Raw genomic sequence first — 12,248 nt, 5'->3', positions numbered from 1 at the left:
CCATCACGTCTTCGCCCGGGCATTCGTCTTCATCGTAAGCAACGGTCTTCACACTCACTTCTCCATACACAGTACTCCTGTTCCGTCCAGCTGATTCGAGATGCTCTTTTCAACAAGAGGGAGCGTTATGCGTGTCCATGCACTCAGATCCATTGAAAATATAAGACGCGCAAACTATACACTTATTACTGTTACACTTGAACTTGATTCTGACACATATACTGCTAATCCAAACGCCATTTAACAATGTTAAGAATTGAAATATCCGCGCGGGAAGATAATGGCACGCTACTACTTTAGCAATTGCGCGGGAGAAAAATGGGGCAATGTCGCCAACATTATTTTGAATAAATCGCGCACCGTATTTTTTACTTGTATATTTCGGGGAAAAAGTGCAGTGAGGGAATATTCGATAAAATACTTGCTTCTCTAAAATTGTTGTTCCATGTGCTTTCTTAAATTCTTAATTAAGAACTGTTTTCAGAACATGGAGGAGTGATAGTAGGAGGAAGAAGAATAAAGTGCATAAGATTTGCTGATGATATGGCATTGTTAGCATAAGAGGAAATTATACTGAAGGATATGCTATTGGAGTTAAATGACAGCTGTGATCAGTATGGGATAAAGATAAATGCAAATAAGACGAAGAACGTGATCATAGGAAGAAAAATACAGAAGATAAACTTGCGAATTCTAAATGAGGAAGTAGACGAGTAGAGCAAGTGGACAGCTTCAAATACTTAGGGTGTAAGCAGTAACATGAGCTGCTGCCAGGAAGTCAAAAGGAGGCTAGCAATGGCGAAGGAAGCTTTTAATAGAAAAAGGAGCATCATCTGCGGATCTCTGGAAAAAGAACTAAGGAAGATACTAGTGAAGTGCTTTGTATGTGCAGAAGAATGGGACGTGTGAAGTGGACAGACAGAATAAGAAATGAAGCTGTGTTGGAAAGAGTGGGTGAAGAAAGAATGATGCTGAAACTGATCAGGAAGAGGAAAAGGAATTGGTTGGGTCACTGGCTGAGAAGAAACTGCCTATTGAAGGATGCACTGGAAGGAATGGTGAACGGGAGAAGAGTTCGAGGTAGAAGAAGATATCAGATCATAGACGACATTAAGATATATGGATCATATGAGGAAACAAAGAGGAAAGCAGAAAATAGGAAAGATTGGGGAAAGCTGGGTTTGCAGCGAAAGACCTGCCCTTGGGCAGAACACTAAATGAATGATGTGTCACCAGATCTAGACATAGAGATCCAAAGGCCCTAGGCATTTAACACATCTGGACCCCCTTTTTTGGCAATTTAGCAGAAAACAAACTTTACTTTTATTTTTTTTTATTTATGTAACCTACTTTGGCTTTAGAAAAATAGACAAGCTGACTTAGAAATGAAATAGGCAAATACCATTTCGTCCCCTATAGTTTTAGTGTAGGTACCAACAAATACCACTGTTGCTATTATTATTATTATTATTATTATTATTATTATTATTATTATTATTATTATTATTATTATTATTATTATTATTATTTCCCTGGCCAGGGCCCGTTCTGAAGTTGGGGCCCTGTGTCACACTCACAGCACCGGATTAACTTAGGCCTACAATATTAATTACTAACGAGAAATCGGCATGTAAATAAATGTGTAATAATAATAATAATAATAAAAGGTAAAGGTATCCCCGTTAAATGCCATGAAGGCACTTGGGGGGGCATGGAGGTAGAGCCCCATGCTTTCCATGACCTCGGCACTAGAATGAGGTGGCGTGGTCGGCACCACGCTCTGACCGCCTTTTACCTCCGGGAAAGACCCGGTACTCAATTTTATAGGAGGCTGAGTGAACCTCGGGGCCGTTCTGAAAGTTTGGCAACGAGAAAAAATCCTGTCACCACCTGGGATCGAACCCCGGACCTTCCAGTCCATAGCCAGCTGCTCTACCAACTGAGCTAAGAATAATAATAATAATAATAATAATAATAATAATATAATAATAATAATCATAATCATCATCATCATCATCCGTAGCGCTACAGTCCTTGGAGGGCCCAGACTAACCAGCCGGCTGCTGTCCTCACGTTCACATACCGAAGCAGAGGACGATCATCCAACTAGAATGGAGGTATCGTGTGGTTAGCACGATGATCCCCCCCCCAGCCATTATAGCTGGCTTTCACAACCGGATTTCGCTAGCTATCGTAGCTTCCCAAGTGCATCACAATGTTGGGTGGGCACTGATCCCATACACTGGTCGAAATTTCATGAGAAAATTTCTTCCCCCATGAGGACTCGAACCAGCGCGCATTCCGTAACGTTAGTCCTAGACAGGATAATGTAATTTAAATAAACCTCATCATAAGTTATTGTTTTATACATTTCTTTTCATATAAAGTATAAGGGCCGAAACACAACATTATTTCCAGCAGGAATAACACAGTCCGTCTCTGATCATATCCACACATGTGCAACCTCCCCACTTTCCACGTCAGCAAATCGCAGATGACTTCGTAAGGTTGGCATGTGCGCTAGAACTGTCGCGCAATGACCGTTACCGGTACTGTGTATGGTAGAGATCATAGGAAAACTTAATTTGTAAGCTACCAAGTTGGAGAAAACACTGAGAACTTTTCGAAGTATCTTAATTTACAAATAGCAGAACGCGACATAGGAAAATATTTTACTTGGATCAGTATTATCCCTCTTCTTAGTGCCATGAGTTTTATCGGTACTTGGAGTGTTCAAATTTTCAGATACAACTCAAGTGTAAGATTTGCTTAAGCAGAGTTTACTGCAATATTTGACACTTTTAACACCTCATTTTGATTTTTATAGGTTATCCCACTTGCCGAGAAGATCAGTTTCGCTGTAATGACGGTGTGTGTCTCAGTATTAACCAAAGGTGCAATTCTATTGAAGAATGTGTGACTGGGGAAGATGAGAAAGGATGCTGTAAGTATGTCAGCATAGTGCTCAAAACCTTATTTGGAATAATTAAAATTACCATAACTTTAAACGTAAAAATGAGAACACAAAAGAAGTCGGACCTACTACCTCCCCCCAAATAACATTTTAAAATTCGCACAATAAGGCAAAGTCCATATCAGGCAATTAAATTGAACTCATAATATGTTTAATATGCTGCATGTTTTGGTACCTAATTCCTAAATTATTATAATCTGGGTATGCCTATACCGATAATACGGTAGTACATAAAAGTGCAAGAATGAACTTCACCCTTCAATCAAATTTCAGTCACTCGTGTCCAATAGAGGGTTGTTCTTTTAAACAGTCCATGAATATTTCTGTGCTGATCTGGTTTTATTTAAAAGTCGGGAATTTTTAGCAAGTACAACAAGGCGATTCCTCTCCCTTGAATTAAAGAAATGGCAAAATGCTCGACAAGTGTGGCGAAGAGCTCATGAGTCTTGTCTGAAAGCTCGTGTGAATCAGTTGTAAGCAGACTGAGGTAACAGTTCAAAGCGATAAGAATAGGGAAACGGAAGTGAAATGGGCTCTGTACTTCAAATCTTAAAGAAGTGCCGCATGTCATTCTGAGCTTCTAACTGTGAATAATAAAAAAAAAGAAACTAGGTATGTCGAGACTATTAGCTTCCGTTGTTTAAAAGTAAGCATTTAAAAAAAAATTAAATCCACAGGTCCTGTTTCCAAACATTCATGTTAATTTTGAAAATTAAACCTTGAAAATGAGGACATTGGGGATTGTTACTGCCACGAGAGATACAATTCATCGTCAATTTCAATTGTTGCGGGAGTAATCTTTCATTGTCAATTAGTATTTTTTTTTTCCAGAAAAAATAGGCCTATGTTTGATGACTGCCAGGCTGTATTTCTTCTATGACATTACCAAAAACTTTGTTTTGCAGAAATGTCATTTTCCAATTGAAATGTCACTTGCAGAAAGTATCACTTGGCAATGAAAGACCTTTCTTCCGTGACAATAGCAATGACCAATCACTTATGAAAGATACTATATTTGTTTTCCAAAAATAATAATCACAATTGAAAGACATATTGCAGGAACATTTTCGTTCAAAAATGAAAGACATATCTTCAGCAATAATGTCAGTTGTCAATGATAGGAATTTGTTACCCACAGAAGTGCCATTCACCAATGAAGAGGCATTGATCCTAAACAACACCAATTATTTATTGCTATTATCCGTGCATCTCGAACTGGCGGATCAAATTAATATTTGAGGAGAAAAATTCGCTCTGGCGCCGGGGATCGAACCCGGGTCCTTGGTTCTACGTACCAAGCGCTCTGACCACTGAGCTACGCCGAATCCAATCCACAGCACCGGATCAAATCTTCCTCCTTCCGGTGCTGTGGATTGGATTCGGCGTAGCTCAGTGGTCAGAGCGCTTGGTATGTAGAACCAAGGACCCGGGTTCGATCCCCCGCGCCGGAGCGAATTTTTTTCCTCAAATATTAATTGTCAATATTACAGATATTATTCTGTAGGACAAATTAATAAATCTATAATATGGCGGATCAAAGTTATGTAAAACGTACAAAAGTACAAACCACGCACGGGTCACTGAACTGAAAACTGTGAATTGAAGCACTGGTAATTCCAGCTGTCTCAGCTGACTTCATTTGAGGAGAGTCCAGGATTGGGGTAAGCACACGTGGCAAATGCAGTCCATTGCTTGACCTTGATCCTCCAGTTCGAAATGCACAGATAATATTGAAACTTCCTACAGAGTTGCCAGTCGCCTGTAAAATACATTGTTTTCACGACAATAGTGATTGTCAGTTCAAATAATTAATTTCGCAGATTTTCCAGTAAGTAATGAAAGGTACATTGGCACCAATTACCAATGGAAAACATGTAAATCCTGCAGAGTAGCCAGTTGCTAATGAAAGAGATTTCGTTCGTGACAAATATCAATCACTAATTAATATAGGTAAATTTCTTCTGGTATAGTGCAAAGGTGAATCCCCAATGTCTTAAAATTGCACTTAATATTGTGCTCATTGTTTCATATGTCCACATTAAAACTTAAAACTTTCTTAGTTAAAACGTTAAAATGTTGTGATTTAAAGAGGTAATTGCATTATGACAGACGGATCCCATTTCAACGCTGGTGTGGTGTCATCTTCAGTGTCTTTCGAATTACTGCACTGCACTTTTAACGTTTTAACGAAGAAAGTTTTAGGTAATATTGTGCTCCTCAATAACGGGAGTTCCATTATCATCGTTTTTTTTAATGCAAATTTACCTACTTATGGCTTTTAAGGAATCCCTGAGGTTCACTGCCACCCTCACATAAGCCTGCCATTGGTCCCTTTCCTGTACAAGATTAATCCAGTCTCTATGATCATATCTCAACTCCCTCAAATCCATTTTAATATTATCCTTCCATCTACGTCTCGGCCTCCCCAAAGGTCTTTTTCCCTCCGGTCTGCCAACTAACACACTATATGCATTTCTGGATTCGCCCATACATGCTGTATACCGTGCTCATCTCAAACGTCTGGATTTAATGTTTCTAATTATGTCAGGTGAAGCATACAATACGTGCAGTTCTGTGTTGTGTAACTTTCTCCATTCTCCTATAACTTCATCCCTCTTAGCCCCAAATTCTCAAAAATTCTTAACCTCTGTTCCTCTCTCAAAGTGAGAGTCCAAGTTTCACAACCATACACAACAACTAGTAATAGGATAACTGTTCTATAAATTCTAACTTCCAGTTTTTTTAAAGCAGACTGGATGACAAAAGCTTCTCAACCGAATAATAATAGACATTTCTCTCTGTGTTTTATTTCCTCTCGAGTCTGATTTATATTTGTTACTGTGCTCCAAGATATTTGAACTTTTCCACCTCTTCAAAGGATAAATTTCCAATTTTTATATTCCCATTTGGTATAATATTCTGGTCACCCTCGGTAGTGCAATTGGTATAGCGCTGACCTTCTGTGCTCGAGGTTGCAGGTTTGATCCCGACTGAGGTGTGTTTAAATGCGACAGGCTCATGTCAGTAGATTTACTGGCATGTAAAAGAACTCCTGTGGGACAAAATTCCGGCACACCGGTGATGCTGATAATATAACCTCTGCAGTTGCAAGTGTCGTTAAATAAACCATAATTTATTATTTATTTACAATATTCTTGTCACGAGACATAATCATATACTGGTACTTTGTCTTTTCGGGATTTACTTCCAAACCTAACTCTTCACTTGCTTCAAGTAAAATTTCCGTGTTTTCCTTAATAGTTTGTGGATTTTCTCCTAACATATTCACGTCATCTGCATAGACAAGCAACTGATGTAAGCTGTTCAGTTCCAAACCCACTAAAGTAGAAATGTATATAAACAAAATTTTATTCGTTTTAAATAAGAAAATGCATTATGAAAAGACAAAGAATGATGCTTTCGCTTCTCTTCTATAAATTTCATTATTTCATATTTTTGGAAATATTTAGTCTCCTTCGAATATTCTATTCTAGTGCATGTTTTCAAAGGACGTTATTGTGTTTTTGTGTATCATAGTTGTAACCCATTTAGTGTTATCTGAAAAGCACACATAGGAATTTCTTACTCACCTAATCCTGTTTAATTCCCCCCCCCCCTCAGAACAAAATTTCTCTGTGTGAAATCTGTTCTTAATGTCTCCTGTATTTGATTTCCTCCATATTGTATATGATGAATTTGTATTTGTATCAGAGAAGTTGATTATTTCTGTTCTTCCACAGCTCGTTGTCGGTCTACAGAGTTCCGTTGTAAAGATGGCAGCTGTGTGAATCTTTCAGCACAGTGTAATGGGATCATTGACTGCAGTGATGGAAGTGATGAGGATGACTGTGGTATGGAATCTTATTCACTATTACTTGCATCCTTTGCTGTCCATTACGGATACGAGTAGTTAGTGCCAGAAAAATCTTGTAATTGATAACCAAGCTTATATGTATTACCGAAACAATGATATCTTTTCTTGATACAGGAAGATTCAGAAATTTGGTCAAAACTTTGGGAACATGCAAAATGCTTCAGATGCAGGACATTCCTTGACTTGATTGATGCTGTCGGTTCGCGTAGTAGAAATGGTTACATTATGTCAATTGAGCCAAACGAGGCTTCTTTAAACTTGTAGTGAAAGGTGATTTTAATTAGATTTAGATTAGATTTATTTATTTAACCTGGTAGAGATAAGGCCGTCAGGCCTTCTCTGCCCCTCTACCAGGGGATTACAACTATAACATGAACAATAAGATTACAATTAATATTAAATTTACAATTACAATTACAATAAAAATTAAAGTACGACAAGAATACCTGATTAATGAAAGCTAGACATTTTATCATAGAAGTTAAGAACAAAGAATATTTTTGTATTTACTAAATTACAAATTAAACCTACAATAACAAAATTCTATAGTGATGAAATTACCGGATATTGAGATATTTTGTGGTAGATTAAAAGAACTATTTACAAGAAACCATGTCTGAACGAGTCTCAATTACTGACCAAGTGCCTAGTAAGTTTGCGTTTGAATTGAATTTTATTTCGACAGTCCCTGATGCTAGCAGGTAGCGAGTTCCAGAGTCTTGGCAGGGCTATTGTGAAAGAGGATGAGTATGAAGAGGTGCGATGGGATGGTATTGTTAGTATTGTTTCATGGCGAGAGCGTGTGTTCAGATTGTGGTGGGAAGAAAGGTAAGTGAAGCGAGACGACAGGTAAGAAGGAATAGAAGAGTTCAAGATTTCGAAGAGAAAGAGAAGTGAATGTAAATTTCTTTTCTTATCTAGTTTAAGCCAACCTATTGCTTCCAGGGATGGGGTAATATGATCATATTTACGAACATTGCTTACAAAACGTACACACAAATTATGAGCACGTTGAAGTTTCATTTTGTTGTCGCTGGAAAGGTCAGTCAGTAAAATGTCAGCATAGTCAAAATAGGGAAATACAAGGGTCTGCACAAGGGACTTTTTTAAGCAAGAGGGAAGATGAACATTTATCCTTTTTAGCACATGAATAATAGAATATACTTTTCTGCAGGTTTCTGTGATTTGCATGTCCCAGTTGAGATTATTATCCATGTGAATGCCAAGATTTTTTACGGAAGAACTGAAAGGGATATGCACTGTACTTACTTTAACGGGGGAAATGTCGAGGTGCTTTACAGCGTCGGTTTGCCGTTTGTGTCCTAATATGATTGCTTGTGTCTTTCCAGGATTGATATTAAGATGGAATTTCTTTGTCCATGTCACAATCGAGTCAATATCTTTGTTCAATTTATCTATAGCGTCATTTATTCGATCTAAGCGGGAAGAGATGTAGCATTGAAGGTCGTCAGCATACAAGTGATAGTTACAATGCCTTACATGAGATGTAATATCACTGACATATATTGTGAACAACAATGGTCCGAGTACCGAACCCTGTGGTATACCTGATGTTATGTTAAGCCAGGAAGAGCTTAATGGGATATTAGAGAGCATATTTCTGGGGGCCTATGGAAACATTAGACTGCGAGAATAAAGTCTTTGTTCCCCACGACTGTACTCTATATTCCTTTCTTGTTCTCTCTGTTGCTGGAGTCGGTACCATAGGCACTTTCTCCCCCCTCAACTTAAACAGCCTGCATTATCGTTGCTCCCAATAAAATTAATAGATGGAACTCACTCCTCCGAATAATTGAAAGAGAAATTCCTGATATTAAAAAAACTATAATTAATTTGTTTCAAAGGTGAACTAGGACTTCTATGCCCAAGGTTTCGGGTTCGATCCCGGGCCAGGTCGATGGCATTTAAGTGTGCTTAAATGCGACAGGCTCATGTCAGTAGATTTACTGGCATGTAAAAGAACTCCTGCGGGACAAAATTTCGGCACATCCGGCAACGCTGATATAACCTCTGCAGTTGCGAGCGTTGTTAAATAAAACATAACATTTTTTTTTTTGAACTAGGACATGCTTACAAATGACTTTTAAGGAACCTGGAGGTTCATTGCCGCCCTCACAATAAGCCTGCCATCGGTCCCCATCCTGAGCAAGATTAATTCAGTATCCGGACTGATGCTATAAAAATTACTTATCGAAAAATTTACTCCACGAAAATGTTGTCTCCTTCAATGTACTCCCCTCCTTGATCCCTGCACCGCTCCATGCAGATCTTCCACTCTTGAAAGCAGTGCTGCAGGTCCTTTTGATATGCTATGCAAGAGTTGCGTTGCTTTTGCCTTCACTGCATTTACGGACTCGAACCAGATCCCTTTTAATGCAGACTTGACCTTGGAGAGGAGAAGGAAGTCACACAGGGCTAGATCAGGTTAGTACGGCGGATGATCTAACACAGGGACCTTGTTCTTGGCGAAAAACCTCTTGACGGACAGTGCATTGTGGGTGTACGCATTGTCTTGATGGAGAATCCAGGAGTTGTTTCCCCACAATTCAAGTCTGTTTCTTCTTACTCTCTCACGTAGAGTTTTCAGAACTTCTTTGTAGTACACCTGGTTAACGGTCTGTCCTTCAGGTACCCAGTTAATGTGAATGACCCCTCTGATATCGAAAAACACGATCATCATTGCTTTGAATTTGGACTTGCTCATCAATGCTTTCTGTTGTCATGGAGAAGCAGGTCTCTTCCAATGCATGGATTGGCGTTTCGTTTCTGGATCGTACTGAAACACCCAAGTTTCATCACAAGTAATATCGCGTTTCAAGAGTCTGGGGTCATTTTCAATGTTGTGAAGGATGTGTGCACAAATGTTCATTCTGGAATCCTTTTGTTCCTGAGTGAGAAGTTTTGGGACAACCTTTTGCACAGACTTTCTTCACGTGAAGATTTTCGTGTAAAATATGCCTGACAGTTTCTTTATCAAGATTTGACAGTTCACCAATTGTCCGAATGCTCAGACGACGATCTTTTCGGACAAGTGCAGTGACTTTTTCAATATTAGACGCGGTCTTCGATGTGCAAGGGCGGGTGGAGTGTGGATCATCTTGGACATCTTCCCTTCCCTCTTTAAATCTTTTGCCCATTCGAAAACTTGAGTAGGGATAGGCATTGTTCCCTGTACACTTCCCTCAACGAATTATGCGTTGATGTTAGCGCTTAATATGATTTCGACGTGGGGCAGATACATGCTCTTCTTCTTTCCATTGCTACAGCCGAACTAACGAGTCACATTTGATACAACTTGTGCAGCGTATAGAGGACTTCTGTGTTGCCAGATATAAGCAACGCTCGCAAAAAAATCATTCTGGATACTTTATAGCCACATCCCGTATATTATATATAGGGGTTCACAACATTATAAGTTGAATCCGGTATAGCCTATGTATTTGGTTTCTTATTCAGAAGATGTTGCAGCAGGTGTCCTTTGATGCTACTGAAGTTTCGACCGAATCTTCCGAATCATCATGTATGTAATATGTAGAGGAGACCTAAAGTGTATGGGCTATTCCATCTCAAATCGACCGAAATATAGAGAAAATTGACCTTGCAATTTTTAAATACAATGAAACTTTTTCTGTCCGTAGACAACTGTGATATAATGCTTTATGCAAAGTTTGAGGCATCAGAACTTCATAGTGTTTAAATTAATAATATTTAAATTTATCGTATTTTCATAAAATTAGCAACTTTAAACTGTTGTGGCTCCGAAACCCTTTCACCCAATCATCAAAATCATAGTTTATTATGATGCTGAGAAATTATAGTTTATATTGACATGTAAACAGTTTTTCTTACTTTTTATGGAAATGGGGAAATTGAGATTTTTCTTCATTACGACGCCTTTGGTAACGAAAAAATATTTTTAAAATATATGGTTAGATTCCGCATTGAAAGTACAAATAAACACATATTTTTTACTGGTGGTACGTTGATAAGAAAGTATTGAAAATATCAAATAAAGAAAATAAATAGTACGTGCGTGAACTAACCAGCTGACTGCGAGACGGGAGGTAGTCGAGACAAGCAAGGCCAGGAGACATAAACACGTGATGTTTCCTCTATCAGTCGTGGCTGGGCTAGCTTTATCAGAGGTTTTCATAAACACAGGAGAAAAATGACGCCCAATGCTCGCTTATCAATGCGCCATTCAAGTCTAGGCGTGTGAAAATAATTTATTTAATACCCTCGAAATTTATTGCCGTACCACTAAGCAAACAACGCCGAATCCCTTTTAATAATGCAAGGTTTTTTCTCAATATTTTTTTTACATTTTTACAAAAGATCAAAAAGTCTAAAAGTCAGATTATCTGTCTCTCTGTGTACAATAAAAATAAGGATTACTTCTTAACATAACCTACCAAATCTCAGCTTCAAAATGAGCTCTCGTTCAATGTTCTGCAGTAAATGGTTCCAGAGTTCTGAGCGCTGAAAGAGGCTTGTTTTTCTAAAATACGTTAAATTTGTCGCTCTATAATACGAAAACCGGGTGACTTTCGATAGTATATTTTTGAAAATGCACTCCCCTAAGCACTTTGTATAAGTAGGGAAAAAATTAGATTATAAAAAAAATGCGAGGTTTTTTACTGATCGATTTCATATGGAACAGCCCGTATCTTTATTTAAGTTTCAAACGTAATATGCCTATATTTTTTTATTTCCTGCCATAATCTGTTGAAGTTACAGTGCATGCTGTGTTTCTTTTTATATGTAAATGTATGTATTGTAACAGTTATTTTAATTAACTCTACTAGCATTATTTATTCATTGTGTAGTATAGAGGCTTATAGATTTTTAATCTATTAGAATACTCAAGTAGGTATTAATTTTGTGCATTTAAATTACTTATATTGAAGCTTCATTATTTTATCTTAAGCAATTTTACATACATTTGCTTATAACACTGATCTTCTTAATACCGTACTTTATATGTTTTCTTTTAGTGCCATACTCATAGCAGGTACCAAGTTTTGCATGCACGTAGTAATCACATTCCTTGTTAAGCAATGAATTCACTCACACAGAATAAATTATTCTTTGTACATTGGCAAGTACAATCACACAATGGTTTCACGGATGTTCTTGATTTCAGATGTTATAGACCGTAATAGCAATACCGTATATAGAAAATTTGTTTGTGCAACTGTGATTATAGTACTGATACATATAATATGTAGCTACTGTAAAGAGAAAAGAATTCCCAGATCTTCATTATGGTCTTCGTTTTAGATATAATTAACGTGGTGGGAATGTAAAAGTAAATAGGCCTAATACGAAAGCTGAACAGAATGTAATGTCATTTGTGAGTGAAATCATTGTTTTGAAAGG

At 37.8% G+C, this 12,248-nt stretch overlaps 1 protein-coding gene across 32 annotated transcripts in view; it reads left to right on the top strand.

Moving 5' to 3' along the window:
- The window catches only part of trol (terribly reduced optic lobes), a 1,501,851-nt gene that overhangs the window by 1,237,788 nt on the left and 251,815 nt on the right, over positions 1-12,248 (top strand). For 28 of the 32 annotated variants that reach the window (XM_069835996.1, XM_069835998.1, XM_069835987.1 and 25 more), the window contains 2 exons: positions 2,828-2,944; positions 6,715-6,825. The exons of 1 other annotated variant lie outside the window; for it this stretch is intronic. In XM_069835996.1, the coding sequence (XP_069692097.1) occupies positions 2,828-2,944; positions 6,715-6,825 (228 nt within the window). The remainder of the gene's footprint in view (positions 1-2,827; positions 2,945-6,714; positions 6,826-12,248) is intronic. 3 more of the 32 variants (XM_069835989.1, XM_069836008.1, XM_069836000.1) reach the window with 1 other exon arrangement.

Source organism: Periplaneta americana, chromosome 9 (assembly GCF_040183065.1).
Source record: "Periplaneta americana isolate PAMFEO1 chromosome 9, P.americana_PAMFEO1_priV1, whole genome shotgun sequence".
NCBI classification, from domain to species: domain Eukaryota; kingdom Metazoa; phylum Arthropoda; class Insecta; order Blattodea; family Blattidae; genus Periplaneta; species Periplaneta americana.
This window is presented reverse-complemented; position numbering and strand designations above follow the sequence as displayed.